Source organism: Drosophila mojavensis, unplaced genomic scaffold (assembly GCF_018153725.1).
Source record: "Drosophila mojavensis isolate 15081-1352.22 unplaced genomic scaffold, ASM1815372v1 contig_277, whole genome shotgun sequence".
Classification (NCBI taxonomy): Eukaryota; Metazoa; Arthropoda; class Insecta; order Diptera; family Drosophilidae; genus Drosophila; species Drosophila mojavensis.
In genome coordinates this window covers 707,493-730,139 of record NW_025318822.1, presented here as the reverse complement: position 1 = coordinate 730,139, position 22,647 = coordinate 707,493, and the positions used below count along the sequence as shown (strand labels likewise).

At 37.0% G+C, this 22,647-nt stretch overlaps 1 protein-coding gene across 2 annotated transcripts in view; it reads right to left on the bottom strand.

The window, feature by feature from the left end:
- LOC6573954 (tubulin beta chain) overlaps positions 1 to 22,647 on the bottom strand; it is a 29,790-nt gene that overhangs the window by 4,000 nt on the left and 3,143 nt on the right. For both annotated transcript variants that reach the window (XM_044008415.1, XM_001999977.4), the window contains exons 2-3: positions 4,236 to 4,470; positions 3,095 to 3,324 (exon numbers count right to left, since the gene is read on the bottom strand). In XM_044008415.1, coding sequence (XP_043864350.1) covers positions 3,095 to 3,324; positions 4,236 to 4,470 — 465 coding nt within the window. The remainder of the gene's footprint in view (positions 1 to 3,094; positions 3,325 to 4,235; positions 4,471 to 22,647) is intronic.

Here is a 22,647-nt window from a genome sequence, read left to right as displayed (position 1 = left end):
GCCAAGTGTTGCCAACCTGACGGGCATACAAGCCAGTATTTGTTGCATAAATGCACTTGCTTATTGCATGCAACATGTGTGTATGTGTGTGTGCAGAAACTGAAAATTATGTGTAATACTTTGCCCAGGCCTATTATATTTGCACTGACAAGATGCATTGCACTGCCTGTCTCCAGCCAGCCAGCCAATTGCTGTTTGTACAATGCAAAATGTTTGCCCATAAATCCTAGCAATTATTTAATGGCGCCGACACAGAGCAATAACGAACGCTCACCTGGACTGCAGATACTGCATGAATCTAATTATAATGAGTTATGCATGGCCCCAACTTTCGTTACTGCACTTGCATTAGCTGAACTGCTCTAGCTAAATATTTGCTATGCTCGAAATCTGAAAAGGATTTGACATCTGGATGCTGCTGCTGTGCTGTGCATAGAATTAATTAGAGACCATTAACTGGTTTTATATATGAATCGCTTTTCATTTCACTTTAAATTTGATATAAACCGAAAAAATATAATAATAATAATAATTGACTATTAAAATCTGCGAGTAATCGCTGAAATTTGATATACGCATCAAGTGACAGGCGCGTGGCAGCTCCTGGCCACAACAAAATGGCCACCAATGCCAAAACATTGCGGTAATTCGCCCAGGCCAAGAGCACATAAATATCAAATGCCAGCGAGTGGCGAGAGGGGAGGGCTTAGCTTAGAGGCTGTGCCTGGGCCTGGGACTGGGCCTGGTCAACTGGCCGAAAGGGCCGAACTGACCCAATCCCAATGCAAAGTGCGACTTTGTAGTTTGCTCTTTGCTGCTCAAGCATGACGGCAATAAATTAAACAGAACAGAGAATGTATGTGCCATTTAATCTGCATATGGACTCACAGCGAGTGCTCAAATAAAAATGTCCAGAGTAGGATATATGTATATATGTACATTTATATTGGTTTAAGCAGTTTGTCGAATGCTAATTTCACGCATCAATAAACCTTTTCTGCTCGCCTTTAAAATTCCGTGTCAAGTTGGAGGCAATTCAGCAGTCGTAAAAATGAAGAGATTGCATCTGAAGTTCGGTTAAATGAATGACATTATAATGATTTTTTATTGTTTGTAGCTGGCTTTAAATTTATTTTATATACTTGTATTGGTGAGCTTTAAATGCGATAAATGATATACATGATATATATGTATAATTATATATAATGTATATTTCCAAGACAAAAATTGAAAATCTTATTATTGTGAGAAATGGAACTAACTATGATGATGGCCATGCAGTAATCGTAGACTAAGCGAATATTAATGACAAAAAGCTAATGCTGAGCTCTACTTGGGGTTATCTACTAGAAGTTAAGGTTTAATTAAAAAAAAAAAAAATTCATTTATGTAAACTATAATGTTTTAGTCAAAAAAAAAAAAAAAAAAAAGTGTTAATTTTCGCTTTAAAGTTGTAGTTGGCTAGACACTTTAGATAATGTTAAAAAATTTAATTGAAAATATAAACTACATAAAATCTCATCCACTAAATAAACTTTATTTTGTTTTTATAAATTTCAATGTAAAATAAAAAATTAATTAGTTTGATAATACGAAGGGAATTCATAAAAAAATACCCCGATGACGATGTGCTGTTGACGGTGCACCGCCTGTTATTGACAATCAATTAGCCACTAAATTAATTTAATTAAATGTCGAAATGTAATTAAATGCTCATGATGATTATAATGCAAATGAAGGCGTCTCACGTGCCGCCCGAGCTGGGCGTGTGTGTGTGTGAGTGTGTGTAAAATATGCAACTAGGTTAATTAAGCAATAATTGAAGCGTGTCAGAATCCAGCAATTGAGGAACCAGCCCACGAAATACTCATATACACCACCTAGAGAGAACTCCTCCTTTCGTGGCGGCCCCAGCCAAATTGCATTTCAGCCATCGAATTGTCAATTAGCCGCAGGCCGTTGGCGGTTCTAAAATTCGCTGGCAAATTAATTAATATTATTTGGCAGATCCGCATACCGTGGGCAATAAACGAAACGACATCAATTGAAATTCGCACACAAGGGGCCAAAATAAAATAAAATTCGATATTATGCTGCAGGCTCAACACTAAACTTGAATTTGCAATGCTCTACATGAGGACTATTTATATGAGCTTAGCTGATATGATATACTAGAGAGTAGATATGCTTAAAAATTTCCATTTCAATATATCCTATTGCATATTGAATATATCCTAATTAGAATCGCCTTCGAATCGAAAAATATATATGAAAACAATTAGAACTATCTCCAGTAGATTTATATCTTTAGAATGCCTTTTATATGAGATTATATGAGATAAATATCAAATTTATTAAGCGGAACATAAAAATCTCCAATACCAAAAATTGAGCAATGCTTTAAGCATTCCTGTAAAATTGGAATCAACTAGATTACTTGAAAAATATATATACAGTCGAGTCTCGATAACTCGTAACCCGCTAAATCAAAAATGGCGATAAATCAAAAAAAAAAAAAAAAAAAAAAAAAAAAATGGATCCTCTTGAAAGAAATTTGTTCTCAATAATGCTTGATGATTTTAATTTCTATGTATTTCCTTGCCATTTCGAATTATTGGGACTCTACTGTATTTATATTATTCAATTAATAAAAAATTTAGGATCAACTTTGAATTAAGTAGAAGTTGACTGCGATTACTTGAAAAAAAAAGAAGAAAATAAATAAATAAAATAAAATTTATATAATATAAAATTTAAGATCAACTTGAAATTGGCTGCGTCCTTCTGGAAAAGGAATATACAGTGTAGCTAAAAAATAAATAAACATTTTAAAAGAGACTAGGTCAACATTTGAGTCAGATTTGTTCAGGATTCGGTTGAGGCCAAATTTCGTAGGCTGATTTTGGTGTATTTGACAAAAAGGCGTGAAGGTGAAAAGCATTTGGGCTTTGCTGGTTGGCTTACAAACGCCGCTAGCGCAATGAGTGCACGCTAAGCTGATTTCGCTAAGCGGATTTTGCCAGCCCAAAATCATGGGAGGGGGGGCTGTGCGTGTGAATGGGATGATATATAGAAATGGAATGCGAACGCTTACCTTGGGTGAGGGCACCACCGAGAAGGAGTTCATAATGCGATCCGGATATTCCTCGCGTACTTTCGAAATGAGCAGAGTGCCCAGACCCGAGCCAGTGCCGCCGCCCAGTGAATGCGCCAGCTGGAAGCCCTGCAGGCAGTCACAGCCCTCGGACTCCTTGCGCATCACCTCCAGCACGGAATCGATCAGCTCGGCGCCCTCTGTGTAGTGGCCCTTGGCCCAGTTGTTGCCTGTGCGGGGTAGATAAATAGCCAGATGAAGAGATGAATAGGTATAGGCATAACAATTACATATTTATCTAATCAGCACACGCACACACAGAGGCACACACTCACATACATGCGAGCAGTTAATAAAAACACATGCACAACAATGACAGCATTAACAGCAGCACATTGTGCTGAGTGACATGTACAAAATTAATTTTCATCGTCATCCGCAGGCTATTTTATAATTGCAATTATCATCAACAATCCGGACAGGCAGCCACGTCTCCAGCAACAGCGGCAATTAACGGAACAACAACAACAACAACAACAACAACAACAACAACAACAACAGCAGCAGCAGCATTGGAAAAGCACGGTGGTGCAGCCAACTGAGTAGCAGGAGTAGCAGGAGCTGGCCATACGTGGCCCACTGATGTTGCTTATCAGGATTGCTCATAGCAAGGACGACCCAGTCGCAATTTCATCAACGTCATCTTGTTTGCACTTAGCAAAGCAATGACAACAGCACATGATATGCCGTTGCTGTTGCCGTTGCTGCTTGTTGCTGCTGCTTGTTGCTGTTGCTGTTGCTGTTGCTGCAGCAGCTGGAACAACTGTTGCCAGAGATATGGTCACTGATGAGGGCCACCAAACTGGCAAACAGAACCAACTGCCGATCAGCTGCGGGGCGAATTTTGCGAGCAATAACAAAACACGAAGGCAAAGTGGAGCAGCAGCTGCATGCATGTAACATGCTTCGACATGGCAGCATTAATGAGCAGCTGAAATGCATTAGCTGAACGCTGTCCGATGTACTTCAGGGCTAAGGTAATTGATGAACGACGCCGTGGCCGGGGGGTGAACGAGGGCGAGGGATATGTTCAAAGTGTTGCCTTGTGCCAGCATTGCAATCCAATACACGAAGCACTTACCCGCGCCGGATTGGCCGAACACGAAATTATCGGGCCTAAACAGTTGTCCCATGGTCGATTGGCGCACCGAGTCCATGGTGCCCGGCTCCAGGTCGATGAGCACGGCCCGGGGCACGTACTTGCCGCTGGATGCCTCATTGTAGTAGACATCGATGCGCTCGAACTGCAGATCCGATTCGCCGTGGTAGTAGCCATTGGGATCGATGCCATGCTCAGCCGAGATGATTTCCCAGAACTGAAGGAGTAAAGGAAAATAGGAAGTGTTAATTTGTGAGAAATAAATGCGAATATAAACGATGATAATGGCATGGGTTTAGTACTTGATAAAAACATACAAAATATTGCTTTATATGTTACACTCTCCCATTCCTTATATCTTCCAGCTATAATCCCTTATTTGGTTAACAAATTCAAAGAAAAATTCTCGGTCTTATTTGCTTATCAAATAACTTTGAATTAACGAGTAGAGATCAAATTTCGTGTAGAATATACTAAGATACACTAATCTGGCTGCTGTGCGCTCGTATATCATAATATTACTTTCTATGCGATGAGAAATGACGCAGGACTCGCTGTATTTTTGCAGTTTACTGCACAGCGCTGAAATATTATTTTTCAATCAATATACGTATCGGTTCGCATGTGTCAGCAAATAGTGTGTGCCTCTGTGTGCATGTGTGAGTGTGTGTGTGTAGGTATGCGTGTGTGTATGTGTGTGTGTTTGTGTTGCATTGCTTGGGCAATCAGTGCATATAAATATGAGTGTCCTTTTTACATGCCGCTTGCTTTTATGGCCAATAGCAGCGCCAACGCTGCCCTCGTCGTCGTCGTCGTCGTCGTCGTCAGCGTTCTGGTATCTATCTGCTTGCGATTTATGCGCGTGCATATGCTATAGCGTCCACACCATCATCCACCAGTCCAACCCGTTCAAACGGCTCAAACCGTGCCGCACCACTCGCCCCTGCTGCCTTCTGCAGCACTTTATATGCCGTGAGCAATTTCTGTTGCATACTTTTATGGGCGCGCACTTTTTGCTGGCCGAGGAGCGAGGGGGGAGCGGGAGAGCGGGAGCGATGTTCGTGTTATTTTTTGTTGTGTAACGAGGGGGAATAATTGAATCCTTTTAGGTGTTTTCATATATTTATTTATTTTTGCCTCTTTCTATGCTTCGAGTGCTTCAGCGATTTTCCTGTTTCACCTCTGCACTCCCCATTACCCACGCACTCGATCTCTCCACTCCGCTATACCCTCTCTCTCTCTCTCGCCCTTTCCCTCTTTGCCCACTATCCTTAACCTTTCTACTCAAACCGCTTTTATTTCGTATTTATTTGCACGTGTATTTTTCTTGCGTGCGATTCAAGTTTTTATTTTGCTTTTACTTTTTTCGTTTTTTTTTCCCCCCATTTTCCATTTTTCGCTTTGGTTTTATTGCCCAATACGCTTCGTAAAACATTTCACGTTTGTTGCGCATATGAATTTCAAATTTTTAAAAATGTTTCAATCGTTTCGCTCGCCTTTGTTGGCCAGGTGTATGTATATATGTGGGTGTGTATGTGTGTGTGTGTGTGTGAGCATGTGGCTGTGTGCGTTGTCTGTTGTATGAGTGTGCATGGGCCGGCGGCTGGTAGAAACTGGAGTGGATGCCAAAATGCTAATTGTGAGAAAATCGCAATGTGCGCTGCACGCCACTCCCATCGATCGGAATGATTTTTAATAGACTTAAGCCCCAAAGGACATGAATTAATGTATTTTACTCGGCATCTGATATTATGTTGAGCCACCAACGTTTCGTAGGGCTGGAAATCTTCCAGCTGACCAAGAACCTGCCATAAAGCCAACTCTCAACTGTTTTTATAATAATTATCCGAAATGATTCATTCATATTATAGATATTGACTTATTCAATTGTACTTCCATGTGCGCATTAAGTAAGTTTTATATTATTAAGTAAAAACAGTTCACATATCCTGCAACATTGCTTATTGTGCTTCAGTGACCGAGCCATTAAATATCTTTAAGTTATTCACAAAGCCTTCATATTTATATTTTATTTTTTTTTTTTTTTCCTTCCTGACAGCACTCTCGGACATCTTTTCAGCATTTTACTTTACTTTATGTATATATGTATTTTTTATGCTTCATTTGCGCTGACTTACGTACACGGAACGATAGTCAAAAAGCAAGCTCTCTTTATGTATAGCCTATAAAGTCCACTTATCTAAGTCAGAGTCATCAGAGTCGTCGTCTGTATGATGTAACTTGTCTATAATGACATCAGCTAACTAAGGTAATTAAGTCTTGAATTATTTATGGGAAAATGTTTATTGCAAATAAAGAGTGGAAATTATTATAGACAAAACTGAAACTGTTCAAGTCGCTCTTCTTGCATTTTTATTTTATTTGTAAAATGTTATTGAAGTTGATAAGAATTGAATTGACTCATGAATATGAGTTGTCGAACAACTGATATAAGGTAAGTATGCCTAATAGTAGAGTTGTTCCTTCAGCAAATTCTAAAGCCAAATCATTTGACACTGGAAAATTCCTTCCTCAATTAAACCAAATCAGAATTTTTCTTATACAGATATTTTATAATATTTTGTTTTTTATAATATAAAATATATAATATAATTATATAAAATTCTATTCAATGAGCTTCTTAATTCGTCAAGTGTCCGTCAATATTTTCTTAATAACTAATTCATTCATGTTATTGTCAAATACAAAAACCAAACAAAAAGTGAAGTGAAGTAAAGTGAAAGACAGCTGTGGGTTCTCTACACAGGCATATGTATGATCGATAAGTACTGTCACATACTTAATAAAATATTCATCATACTTTTCCTGTCTAGTGTATTGAACTTCTGCTTGAGTCCACAGGTAAAAGTTGAAGCGCTTTTAGCATTGTTGCCTCAAATCGGATAACCATTGATTGCAAGCACAAACTCAGACAGACACACACACACACACACACATACACATACACAATATGTGCATTGCTTTTAGTTTGGCGCTTATGTAACAGGTTTATTGTTGTTGTTATGTTAATCCCGGCGCAGCATAAATGTTTGCATTACTGTTCGCTGTTGTTGGCAAAGTTTTATTTCTCCATTGGCCTTTAGACGCGCAACAATGATAACAACTTGCATACCCAAAAATATATATGTATATGTATATATAAGTGGCAGTGGAAACGTTCAAAAAAGTTGAGAGTCAAATTTTCCATTGCATAAACTTGGACCTCATATGAGAAATAGCTGTGTGGCTTAGCTTGCCGTTTGCCATTGCCATTGCCGTTTGCCGTTTGCCTTCGCCTTCGCCTTTAGCTTTACATATATAAGAAACTGGAAATATGACACTCAATTGTACGCATCGGTAGACACTTTTGGCCTGACAATAACTTTGATTTGCATACGCTGTTGCTGGTATTTGTTTGTTTGGCTGTTGCCTGTATGCGTGTGTGTGTGTATGTGTGTGTGTGTGCGGGTGTGTGCTTTTAGCTACCCGCATGGGAGACAACTAGTTGACTGACTTTGTCCTGCTGCTGCTGCTGTTGTCCTGGCACTTGTTGCCTGTGGGGAAATTTAAATATGTTTTCGTATATTTTACGAAGCCAATTGCAGATAAGCGTATTTCTTTCTGACTACTTTTGAGCTGTTTGTTTGCTCTTGGCATTGAGTGCTGAGCTGTTTGCAAAAAAGGCTGCCACGCCTTCAGCTGACTTGCTAACGGGTATTGCCATTCACTAACCAGATTCGAACAGAAGTTGGCCAAACTGTTTGTACAATCCAATAGCTAACAGAGAGTGGAATCAGTTGGAGTAATTTATCATATACATAAATTAACTTTAAATGTCAATCAATGCAGTTACAACTTTTATTCATTTCTACTTTATCAATTTATTCCTTTTTTATTGCTTACTTCAACTCGATTACAGGGTATCCCTGTTGCTCACCATCTTAGGTAAACTCTTCTGGCTTTTTTACTCCATAAAAAGCTTATTATGTATGTATATTGTGAAAACTTTTGCCCTGTTGTTGTAAGTGACGGGCGTAAAATGTTGCTCAACTGTCCAACTGCCCGTTTAAGGCTCTGCTCTGATATCGACTCATGCTGCTGGCATGCCTGTCTCGGCCTTTGAGGTGGGTCTGATAAAGTGGTCTTAGAACACTGCCTTCAGCTGCTGCAACCGAAACGTGGAAAAAAAATCAATTACGTTGCCTTCATTTGCGTGAAACTTTTGCTAGCTGAGGTCAAATTGCTTAATTACAAAATTGCGCACAAGCTAAAAAACTAGAAAGAAGTTGCGAAAAAACGAAGTAGAGGAACACGACGAATGATTAAATTAAAAGTAAACAAAAGGCAACGTGCGTCGACCAAAGCGGCGCCACTTCGCCAGCCCTTTGTGGCGCCGTCTTTTTATGGGAGCCCAAAAGAAATTCAATTCAAAATTAAAATTCTCAAAGCGTTCAAACAAAAACCCCCAAAAATACGGCGGACCGAGCGACCATGCCCCAGCCGCAGCCACAGCCACAGTCATAGTCAAGCCAAAGTCAAGTGGCAAAGCTGGTTAAAAGAAGAAAAAAAAAAAAAAAATAGGAAAAAAGCGAGCATAAATTAATTGCGGCCGGCAAAGAAATGTACGCTGCAGTTTGCGCTTTGTTCCTAAGACAAAAGGACATTCTGGTGTGCGTTTGAGGAGCCTGGCAGAGGATGAGCGCGCGCTCTGCGCAAAGCAACGGAAGTGCATGTCGCACCGGATGTCCCAGCCAGTGCGCCATGGGATCCCGTTGCGAGGGACTTCTCTGGAGCTGTGGAGGTTCGAGTGCCCCCAAATTGCTCGGCAACTGCGTTTGAATATTGAATTTGACGTTTTCGCTCGCGGCGCACGGCGCACGCATAAATAAACAATTGCAATGGCAATAAATCATGGCCAAGATAGTTGAAGCTATTCCAATGGACTTAGGAGTTGATTTCAGTTCAGTTAGATCTTAAGCCAAGAGCTCTTTAATTCTCTCCAGTTCATATTTTCACTACTCTTCTGTTTTTTTTAGTAGACCGACAAGTGTTATTAAACTGAAGTACACGCATTGCTGTGCACGGAATGTGTACATTTGTTGAAATCAATTAAAATAAATAATTGAATTAATAATGTACATAATAGAAGTAAATTTACATAACCAATGCGCGTGGCTCCGTGTTTACACGCGCATAAATAAAAAACATTATTTCTAATTAAAATTCCATTCTGCAACAGAAAGCGATAAAACACGATTATTGAGTTGCTTCTATTACAGCAAAATCATTTGAATATTAACATTAAAAAAAATTTGATTTTTGCTTTAAATATTTACTCACATTTCACTGAGAGATGTATTTAAAATTATAAAAATTTATTTAAATATTGAAAAACAAAAAAAAAAAAAATATTTAAAAATCAGCAAAGATATTTCTATTTTTTTTTATACCCTGAACCCATTTTCAATGGGAAATCAGGGTATAATGGTTTTGTTGAAATGTATGTAACAGGGAGAAGGAGGCGTGGCAGACCCCACAAAGTATATATATTCTTGATCAGGGTGACGAGCTGAGTTGATTTGGCCCTGTCCGTCTGTCTGTCCGTCTGTCCGTCTGTCCGTCTGTCCGTCTGTCCGTATGTATGAACGCGTCGATTTCAGAAGATATAAGAGCTAGAGACTTCAAATTTTTTTTTAAAATGTCCGTAATTACAGCGCGCATATCAAGTTTATCATTAAAAATCGATAACTCATCCCGATCTTTTTTTATCGATAAAAAACCTTATCGAAACCCAGTTATAAAATTATATCTTCTACACCTTTATTGCTAGAGTCTCCAAATTTTTAATGTATGCTTATATGCAATTTATACAATTTCGATTTTTGTTAAAATTTACCCCCCACCTCTAAATTCACCCCCTCACCCTCACTTTTGTAAAAAGCGTATTTCAAATACTAGAGACTTGTGCTTTGGCAAGTACATGCATATTCATGTTATAATCATTATCTAAAAGTTTCATGAAGATCGTACGTCCATAAAAAAGTTATTAAACAATTAAGTTCTCATAGTAAGCGCACACTGCAGCCCATGCGTGTTTATGCGTGGTTGCTTGTATGTGTATGTGTGTGTGTATGTGTGTGTGTATGCGTTTGTGTCTGTATGCGTGTGTGTGTGTATGTGTGTCTATATGCGTGTGTGGGTATGTTTACCTGTGTGTGCGTACGTGCGTGTGTGTGTGTGTGTGTGCGTGTTTCTTGTGTAAGCTGAAAGTCGCGAAAAAGTATTGAAATATCTATTGCTCCAAGGGTTCAGGGGATCTCGTAGTCGAGCAGTCTCGACTAGAGCTTTCTTACTTGTTTTTTTTTTTTTTTTTTTTTTTTGTGGTTTTTTTTTTCTTTGTTTACGAACTCAACTTTTTCATTATTGAAATTATAATATTCAATTTAATTAGTTAGATAAACTGCAAACACGGCGAGGGATTGTTAGGCACTAGCTTCCTTCTCTTAAATTATATTTTCAAAATATATGTAGTTATAAATTGAGACTCAAATTAATTAAGGCAATATGTAATTACATACGTGATCAATTTAATATATATTCAAATTGACTAAGTATATAAGTACATATATGAAGAAAAGATAAATTAAATTTTATTTATTTATTTATTTATTTTTTTCATTCATTTACTTTATTGATATCATTTATTTACTTTTTTTTTATTTATATTTCCATTGAATATATTTTTATTTGTATGACTATATTGTAAGGTGGTTCACCTTATATATATATATATATATATATGTATTATAAATCATATAAACCTTAAGCTAAAAATTTATTTATATACAGAGCTTAGCTATGGCTTTTCAACTGAGATATTTACAACTTAGCTTATTCTATATTTATAAATTAAATATAAATCTATATTTTAGTATATAAATATACCTATTTATATACTAAAATACTGAAATCTGCCCCCACATTTGTTTGTGATTGCAGAGAATGTGAAAACAATTCAATATACATTTTCAATTTGTAATTGAAATCAGCGCAAGCCAGAAACGCAACTAAATTCTCGATATATTTTTGACAAGGCGGCGCACGAGCACATTTTAATTGATTTGAAATTGAATTTTCGGAACGTTTGCATTAAACTAATTATAAATAAATAAACAGGATTGCAACACTTTCGGTGACCATTTGCCAATTTACAAATGCGCACACAAAAGCCGCCCGATTTGTGAGAGCCGGCGCTTAAAATTCAAAGCGCGCGAAACTAAGTCAATTTATTTTAATTTGCCGGCAGCACAAAAATATATTTCAATATATGGTAATTCTCTGTGTGTATGTGTGTGTGTGTGTGTGTGTGTGTGTGTGTGTGTGTGTGTGTGTGTGCGTGGCATCCATTAGCGTAATGAGCTTTGCTCCCGGGCACAGCCCAGCTCAGCCATAAGCCGCAATAAAATAAAAATGGCTGTACACACTCAAAGCTTAACGGCCGCCCATCGATAGATGACATTTTGCAGCCGTTGGCCATAAACCATATTGATGCGACAAAAAAAGATAAAAAGAAGCAAGAAGAAGCATATGTGGAGGCAAAACCCTTTTAAAAACAAGATGAAACCTGGCCATCTGCAGCCGAGGCAACTGCTCAAAAATGCAATTTATATGCGTGCCATCGCAAATAACGAATTGTACCCTAAACTACACTAACGATCCTATGGGCGCGTGTCACGCCCATCTGCATGTGCGCAGACGTGTGCATGTGTGTGTGTGTGTGTGCGTGTGTGTGGGTATTTTGTAATAATACTAAAAGGATTTCGTCGAATGCTGCTCAAATAAAATGCCGTAGCATACTTTTCTGCTCGGCCTTACGCAGCTTAATTATAAACGATTCTCATGCAATTTATTGTTTCTTATGTAAGGGTGTGTGTGTATAATTGCCCTACTATTGCTACATATACAAAAAACGAGCATAATTTGCTGTTAGTACGTGTGAATTTCGAGGTGGCCTCGGTTCACCAGAAAAATGCAATTTTTACCAATTCGCCTATCTCGTAAATTACCCATTATATGGCTGTATGTGTGTGTGTGTGCATTGCTGCTGCATTTCCAATTGCATTTCTCATCAAGTGCATCAATTTAAATGTGGCCACTAATTGTCATTATCAGCACATTGCGTTTGCTGTAGTTGTTGTTGTTTTTCTGCGCAATTTCCCCTGCTCTGAGTCAAGTTTATGCTGTTGGTTTTGATACTCATTCACGAACTCAAATGGGTATATTGGCTGAATGTGTGCATTGTCATTGAGGAGGGAATTCCCTCTTCCAATCAAACGTTAAATATTGTTAGCCAATACATTCATTATGGAGGTGGTAAAAACCGAATTACTGTTGATTATTGATCGTGCAATATTATGCTAGAGCTAAAGGCCCAACGTTTCTAAGTAACTGTAGACTCCTTCCTGTCTTTTTTTCCGACAAATATACAAATATTTTGTGCAGTGAATGAGTATTTTCCAGCCGGTAGAGCTCGACTGCCGAATTCTTACTTTTTCTTCTTCTTTATTTTGCATATACAGCATAAATACAACATTTAAAAGTAAACTGAAATATTAATAAACATTCGTTTTCGATTTGAATCAAGATAATTGCAATAATAAATGAAAGTAGGCAAGAGCACAGCCAATCCGAGCCAAATACATAAAATTCCATAATATATGCAACAACTTACATAAACAATTTGATATGCATTTGATATTTATTGAGCAGAGACAGTAATAAGTAGAGTCAAATAAAATTGAATATTCATTAAGCATTAAGACGATTTTCAGTTGTCTCTTCTTCTTCTTCGTGCAGACTAGTGCAATCTATTTTCGCACACAATTTTAACCGCAAAACTTTGACTGAATAACATTCCATAAAACTAACTAACAATTCTCGTTTATTTATTTTTATTTGTAATGATGCAATAACTAAACCAATTGAACCATTGTCTAATTGTCGGCTAACAAAATATGGCTTTACACAGAAATTATCTAAATATTTTATTTTGCAAAATAATCAACGGCAATATGTTGAATTTTGTGTTTTCGTATAAATTAACGCTTCAAATATTAAATATTAAACCAATTGATTTTACGCTTAAACAATAAAACAACAAAACTGAAATTTGCTTTTGTGGATTGGATTTCGTTACATGCACACCCATACACACACACACACACACACATAGGCACAGATAGAGGCAGACAGATAAACAGGTATTCGCAATTGACAAACAATTTCAATTGAGATTTCAATAATTGTCGATTTAGATATGTAAATATTTATGGTATATTTGGTCGGTCGCTCGGTCGGTTGGTTGGTTAGTCTGGTTGGCCCTCTATTGATTTAACTAATGTGTTGGGCCTCTCTCTCTCTCTCTCTCTCTCTCTCTCTCACTCTCTCTCTCTCTCTCACTCTCTCCCTCTCCCTCTCAAACTCTTGCCCTGCCCAGCCGAGATAAATAATAATAATGCGGATAACCAGGCCATTTGCATGCCCTCCAGTAAACACCATTGATTTGCGCCCAGCTGCTCCGATCAGAGGGCATTATGCTGGCGCCTATTTGCATGTGTCTGTTGACATATGAAAGCATTTCAGTTTTTGTGTTAGCCAGCGAGCCTCTCCACCTGGGAGCGGACTGAAGTGCTGGAGCGTGTTGGAGCTGTGTTGGTGTATGAGCCCTGCTGTCTGCCAGCTGCCGTCTACGTCCTGGTGTGGCTGCTGTCTAGTCAACAATAATATTTGCTAATGGCCAAAATCTTCAAGCACTTGCCGCTATCATTTTGCATGTGCTCCATCTCGCTCGCACTGCTTGCACTGCGGCGACTCGACTTGCACTTCATCATTTGCTATATAAATACATGTATATGAATGTGTGCTTATTTACATGTCCAGCCCCGTGCCGCCTCGGGGCGGAGTGAGCAATAATAATAATATTTATGTGGCAAGCGATATGAAGCTCGTGCATTGAAGTACGTTTTGGCAATAGCTAAATAAATAAACAGTGTCAGTACAGGAAGCGCACACCCATACACCGGCACACTCGCACAAACACTGATAAATTTCATTGAAGTGTGTGGAGACTCATGTGCCGTTAAACGTCAAGTCTTAGCCCCAACCCCTTCAAGTGCCGCTGACGCATATGAGCCAGCCTCGCGCGTCTTAGACTTAAGTGCTTTACGCCGTGGTCGTTTTATTGTTGTTGCTGTTGACGGCATTCAAAGGCTATTAGCAAAGAGCGAGTCGAGCCGAGCAGCTGTTAAAGCTGTATGCTGGCTAAAGTCAAGAATGTTCTTTGCTTACTGTCAGCTGATCTGTAAAGCAAACCAATTACCCAAAGGCAGTTCAGGCTTAATAAATTGTTAATAAATCTGTGGCAAATCAAACCTTATTCGAAGTCTTACATGCACTTGCCACAATTAGCATGCCATAGACAAAATGTTATTTTTCAGTAAATAACATATTCATTATGAACCATTTACAACAAAATTTGTCATATTACGAAACATGAAAATAAGGATCGAATTGCACCAATTGAACTAATTGTAAAGATTTAGAAAAAGTTTAATTATTTTTTTATACCCGGAACCCATTGAAAATGCTAATCTAGGGTGTAATCACTTTGTATGTAACATGCAGAAAGAGGCGTGGCAGACCCAATTAAGCTTATATATATTCTTGATCAAAGCGACGAGCTCAGTCGATTTTGCACTGTGATCTAACTATTTTCTTTAAACAGTTTTTCTATTTCCACTAAGATTTTCCGCCATGTATTCTTCTCAGTAATTCTTTTAAGTATTAAATGTAAATTTGTCTAATTTTTTTTAAGTCTTTCCTCTAAGTTCTAGAAGAAATTTAAATCTTTCCTCTAAGTGCTTTCAGTAAATTTTCTACTTAGTTTTGTCTTTAAGTATTTTTTCTACGTGTTTTCTCTAAGTTTTTTTTTTTTTTAACTCCTTTGCCTAATATTACCTATAAGTATTTCCTCTAAGTCTTCAACGATCACTGAATATTTACTTTACTTAACTTCACTTCCCTCCCCTTCACTTCACTGCACTGAATGACTGACCCCTGGCAGGCCTGGGCGACTGAAGAATTGATGCAACTGCTGCCCTTTATATACGGCAACTTTTACTCACTCAGTCTCGCTCAACTGTTGAGCTCAGCTCCAGGTAGAGATTTTTGCAGTCGAGACTTAAACGACCAATAGGAACACTCTCTGCTGCTGCAACTAGCTTCGTTTTACTTCAATATAAATACGAAATGAATACTGCTGCATACACATTGACATCTTTAATGATCTTCGGTAGATCTGGCTCGTCTCTTGCTCTTGTTAGGCAGACAGAAGAGAGACAGATATACATACACATATATGAGCAGATATATGGGCAAAGTAAAATCGGATTACATCAAGAATATATATATGTTTGATAAGGCTATATGTTAATATGCTACATAGCTTATGTATATTAATATTTAAAATTATTAAATAAGCATAGACAGCAGTTTTCTCTGTTCTATAGTTCTCTTAAGGAGTATAACTTAAAATCTTTAACGAAAGATATTTTCTATTCATTCAATTTTATATTACGTTTATTTAATTTCATCATAATTAAGTATTTTTTAAGCACATAAAAACACATTTTAAAATATTGAAATGACTTATCGGAAATGTAGTTTAACAACATATGCGGATATTTACATATGTGCAGTATGCGACGTCAATGCACAAATCAGAGAGTTTTTTGTCTAATGCCATTGCCATTGCCGCGATAGTCGTATCAGTGCGGTTTTGTATGTGCCATGTAAATAGCCATGTTTTGTGGCATGTGAAGAGTTTTAATTTATATAAATGACATTTACAATTTTTTCTCATTTTGGTTTTGCACTTTGAGCGTGGAGTGAGCGTAAATAACTGCTAGCTATTAATGCAACGACTACATATATATGGATATTATTTGTATTAATTTTATTTGCAGCAGTTATATATTTCAGCGATTTAATGACTGAAAATGTCATTAAAGAGAACTAAAGAGATAAACTGAACGGAATATCAAATATTAGTCATTTTATTTGAAGGGCCATTTCTCCACGCCATCCGCTGTATTTGCTGATAACGTTTTGCCATTTTGTTTGCGATATATGCATAAAAATGTTTATCCATTTCATATTTAAATTAATATTTTTATACATTGCCTTACGAGCTCTTTCGGCTATAAACCTGCATAAGTTTAATTGGGCTGTATTGAAAATTTACTTAAATATATAATAAACATTATACATATAACAAGTATCTGGCCCAATGGCTGCCCCGATCTATTTTCTGATCTGTCACGCCCCCATTTGATTTATATTTTTGTCGTTAATATATGAGTTTCTATATAAAAGTGTAGAAAAAACTCTTTTTCTATGTTTCACAATGACTCCCCAATGATATTGGATTGATATTGGTATAGATATTGGATTGTAATTTCTAACACTTCAATAGCATAGTTTATAAAACACTGGAAAATGCATTTTCCGACTTGCCGATTCAGATCTATGTACAGGGTATTTGCAATTCGAGCATAGCCCAATGTTCTTTTTGATTGCCGTTTGGCCGTTTGAACAAAGGCGAATGGTACGAGTAAGTAATATATGTGTGTATGTATGGATATGTAGATGGAAAATCCAATTATTGCTGTTTGCCATACAGATCCGCATCGGATGGCAGATGCCAAAATTGAAAAGCTTTCATGCAAATACGCGCAAATATTTTGTGTTTTATGATTTATGCTAACTCTTAATTTTTGTAATTTATTTATTTCGTTTTTTTTTTTTTTTTTTTTTTTTTTTATTGGCATATATAAAATGTATATCAATATCCTTTTACTAATTGCTTTCCACAGATGAAATATACCTATATATATCTAACGATTAGATAATTCGTGTTGTGCATTGCATTTGATTTGTTTATAGCGATTGGAGTTTTTATTATTGAGCGCGCTTAAAACACCGTTGAAAATCAAATTAATTTGACGCCAAAACAATTGTTAATATTGTGCCAGATCAATTATTGTGCTTGGCCATTTGGCTATTTGTGGTTTGGCTGTTTGGCCAGGTCCAAACGCGCGCGCTAACCTGCTATAAATTATAAAACCAACGCCAGCATTTTTCTAGGATATTATTGGCCACACTTTTGCATATGTTTATGCACCTGCACACCCACACACCCACACACTCACGCACATATAAATGATATATATTTTGACCACATTTGGTTTTTAATGGGGTTTTGCTTAGCTTGTTTATTTTGAAATTCCATTTGGCCATTTCCATTTCGATTTCCATTTTCATCTCTATTTCTATTTCGGCTGCACAATTATTGTCAACGTGTTTAAATAAAACAAAAACAAAGCCAACAAATCTTGATTATTTCGTGTGTAGGTTTTTTTCTTTTTTTTTTATTGTCTCTCTCTCTCTCTCTATGTCTCTCTCTATCTCTCTATTTTGGTTTTTGCATTTGCCATGATTTGTTTTTGTTAATTATGTGTCAGTGTGCAATAAATTTGGGCAGTTGCTATCGCGTGTGGTTAATATCTGTCAGCATTATCTGCTCGCTGCGCACCCTGGCTCAAAGTTATTTGCCGTTGCCTGCTTATCGGCCAGCCCAATAACCAAACAGCCAAACAGCCGTGCACAAGGCTAAAATATGTAATTGCCAATACAATTGCATGCATAATTTACAGCTTCGCGCAGCTTCTGGCTGTATTTACAATTATGCAGCTCGGATTAAACCTAAAAGCTTTAAATGCATTTGGATAAAACTCCACTTACTTTTTTTTTACCTTTTTTCAATTTTTTTTTTTTTTTTTTTTTTTTTTTTTTTTTTTGTTGCATCTGTATTTGCGTTTTTTTCCTGCTGTTCTTTTGCTGTTTTATTTATTTCGTAAATACCAGATTACAAAAGCGCAACATATTTCAGGTGGCGTTCATCTGCATCAGAGCGGCAAGTGGAATGGCAAGGCAAAACGGCATAATTACAGTTTGTGGCATGCAATTTCAATAATATAAAATTACCAAAGTAATTGAAAATGCACAATAAAAGCCCGAATGCACAATATAGAAGAGAAATGAATGCAAATAAAGAAATACAATAACAACGACAACAACAACAACAATATCTGTTGGCATACAGCGAATGATAATGAAACATATGCCCAGCCTTGGCTGCGGCTCGAATGTCGGGCGGGCACTTGAAAGCGTGCAACAGCCGCATGCATTAAGGGGCAACATGAGATTTTAATGACCAGAGAGGAGTGGAATGCTTTTCGAAAGTGTTAAATAAATAACAGTAAAGAATTTCTCCCTACTCCTGCTTGGGCTATTTGTCACCGACGGCACCGCAGCAACTGGCCGGATTGGTCAGGCGCTTCAAGCGGCTTACCTATGGCCACAACTGCTGCAGTCGCACCTGTGAGTGTGGCTTGTGTTCCGAGCACAGCTGTTTGCTGTCAGCTTCCAGTTTGCCAGTTTTCTTTTGTCTGTGTCTGCCTGTTCTTTAATGTGTTTCTAATATCTATGCGCCTGCACACAATTTGCATGTTGCATGGGCGGCAGCGCAGCGATGCACAGAGAAATGCATAAATAAGTTATTCTTTTAAAATGCGAACAAAATGCGCAAAATATTTATAAAAATACCCGCTTGTTTATTCATAATCAGTTTGTGCAACGATGCGCTCTTGCCTCCACATGCTGCTGGCAAAGCGTTCACCCCTTTTTTTCAGTGTTGCATACCGTTCGGCGCAAGGGCGCGTATGTGTGCGTATGAATATGTATGTGCATGTGGATGAGCTTCATTTGGTATGCATAAACACATTTTTATGTAAATTGAAAAACATATTCTTTTTTACAAATATACAAACATACATATATATTTTTATTTTAATTTCTGTTGTTATACCTCAGTGATTGTAATTTGTGTTTTTAGCGCGAGGGCTACCATAATAATTACACGAATAAACATAGAGCTCATAGAAGCATAATGAATTTTCTTGCGAGGACTAATACATACTGCATGTTTTTTTTTACCCCATTTTTGCCTTGATGTTAATGGAGTTTCGCTTAGTTAAACAATTTTTGTAATTTAAAAATAATAAACAACAAAAATGTAGCTGATATTTGTTAACAAATTAGTTAAATTTGTGTTGCAAAAAATAAATTAAATAAAATTGAAACTATAGAAAACAATCAAAATATTTAGCAAATTTTTTGTAGCGTCATAAGTATGTGAAATAATAAAGGAATATATAATATTAATGGAATAATATAATAATCTCTCTAATAATATTTGTAATTTATTATAAAGTTTCTGTAAATATTGTTATATTTTATATGCTTTCCTCTGTGTGGATACCTAAATTAATTATTTTGTTTAAAATCTATAATTCACCAAGAAAATCAACAGCAGTTTTCTCATCTATATTTGCATTTACTGCAATTGTTGGTGCACTTCTGTGGCGTACAAAAAATTCTGGTAATTCTAGTTTTCAATATTTTAGTGAAATATCCTAATGACCGTTTTCTGAAAGCATTCTATTTTATATATGTATTACAAAAATATTTACCGAAATGATACAGAGCAGTATTGCATTTTATTTTATGAAAAATAAACATAACATAGTCCAATATAAATAGAAGTGTGTGAATATAGCCTAAATAATATAGAAAATATGCAACATCAGTGGAGAACATGCACAGAGCTCTATGCTGATGTACCACAGTGTAAATAGAAAAGTAAATAAATATACGCCGTCTAGCCATATTCAGTATTCAATTTCATTAATAAACCCTCTGTATCATCGACTCTTAGACTCTTCCAGCTCTTCATTAGCAATGCAATGCGGACAGTGCTAGATTCCAATTGATTTCTGTTCTGGTTAGCTAAAATTGTTTTTCATGCATCCGTTGATCTACTCCACTCATAATGCACAACAACAATAACTGCAGCAACAGCAACTACAACAACTACAACTACAACAATCAAGTTATCAATCGCTTGTTGTTATTTCCACCATCAAACAAACACCGACAGATAAAATTCATAGCAGGGACCACATCAAAATTGCATTTGCATATTGCCAGGCGCATTAGCAAGAAGCAAGCGGGCAGAGCAAACTCTCAGCCAGAAACATGAACCACATGCCACATGGCAGCTGGCAGGTGGCTGCCCCACGCCACACCACACCACATCACGGCCACCCGCAGCGTGCTCATGCTACATGGCAAAAGCGTGTAACCATAAAGAAATTATAGCTGCGATAGTTGCCAACGTTATCGATAATTCAATTTTGTGCATTATTTTGGCGCTGCTCTGATGCCCTGCCATTATAAGCATAAATAAATGTGTCCTAAGGCGGGCCAACACACACACACACACACACACACACGTTGCACACATTGAAATGTGTTTCAGCCATTTGCATGCAGTATAAGCCACGTTGGATCCTTTGGTTTTCGTTGGCTTTTGCCAGCTCTTTAATTTTATTGTCTGTTGGTTGCGTTTTGGCATTTTGTGTTGTTGTTGTTGCTGTTGGCTGAAATACGACAACGTTGCACTTGTCTATATACTTTTTCACTTTGCCACGATTTTTCCCCAACCATTTTTTCTCCTCGCTGCTCACTCGCCGTCGCCGTCGTCGTTTCGTTTCTTTTCTTCTTCTTTTTTTTTTAAGGGAACGAAAGACGCTTGAATTAAGGGCAAAGACGTACGGTGTGCGCCGTAAATAGATTTCGCCTGTTATTGTTCAGAAAATGATTTAGGGAAAATTAGGTTTATGTAAATAATGAAAAAAGAGCTCGCTGCAGGCCTTTTTTCAAAATATCCTGGCATGCATGACCTTAGTATGTAGTATCGTTAGTATCTAAATAAATGTGCATGTTCATGTGTCGGAGTTGGGTGTGTGTTGGTTGTGAGTGTGTATATGTATGTGATCAATTTCAATGCTCATACCGGAGCGCACAAAGTCTTAAGGCCATATTGAAAAATTAAAGCACAAAATGTATTATTTTCTGTGGGGGTTGAATTCAGTTCAAACCAAAATGTAGAATTCAGCAAATGTATTTTATAAATGCCTTTTTATATTCAATATTGGATCTCAAGCCTTAACAATTGCTTTAAGTGGGCCCAAAATTTTGTAGATTTCTGACACGGGTTAAAGAGAAGCAAATGAATGAAAAAGGTGCTAAGTAGAAGTACTCGAAATCACCAGCTATGAGTGAATGAACTGGATTGTTAAATTAATTTGGGGACATTCGATGCAGGCTATATTTCATAGAATGACAAAAACAAGGCCTACCGCACATGCTTAAAGGGCTAGTCGAAGGTATTCGACAAGATGAAAAAGATGATATCATATGTGCCGAGATGATGCCTAGATCACAAAGTCGAATCAGAACTACAGGCTGAAATTACAGATATGATTCATGGTCGTACGGTGAGCACCCTAACTGATAACGAGCGTAGCCACGTAATATTAGGCGGAATGAAGTACGCCGGGTCGGCGAGTATATTTATATATTTTATTTACAATTTTGATTCGATTGATTTGAGAGCTTTTTATAAATATTATACAATATTCAAGTAAACTATAATTCAATATATAAATAAATCAATATTCAGCAAAACTTTAATTATGCATTATGAATCTAATTTGGGGCATATTTGTTGTTTATTCTTTTCATTAAGGTTAAAATTATTATCCCTTATTGACGCTGCTGTTATCTATTGATTTATGATTTTAGCAACCTATGACAAATTTATAGTACTCGATTCTCTGCGCTTGTTTTCTTTATCTGAACAGACTGTGCCTACATATATGTATATACAATATATTGATTGTATGTATGTGTATAGAAAAGAACAGTTTGCTGCTGTACATAAATTTGTCCATTTAGAGGGAGCATATTTTTCGCCACGCACGCAGTTTTGCATATTTATTATTTATTTATTTTAGCGCACAAACAATAACTCACACTGACAGCCAATTAATCAGAATTGGACATTCAATTAAATTGCAAAATAATATCACAGTGAAAATGAACGAAATTTAAATGTATATGTAAATAATGCCAGCAGCAAAATATCCTCGAATATTATTATAGGCAAATTTAATGCAACCACAATTATTTTGTTCTTTTCTTTTTTGTGTGTTTGGATTTTGATGTGTTATACATGAGCATGGGCCCTGCCCTGCCCTGCCCAGCTCAGCCCAGTAGTCAGAGATTGTATAATGAATTGAAGGTTTGTATTTAAATAAACTTTAAATTATGCTGGCATACAGAAACAGAGTGAAATGGGAAATGGGAAATG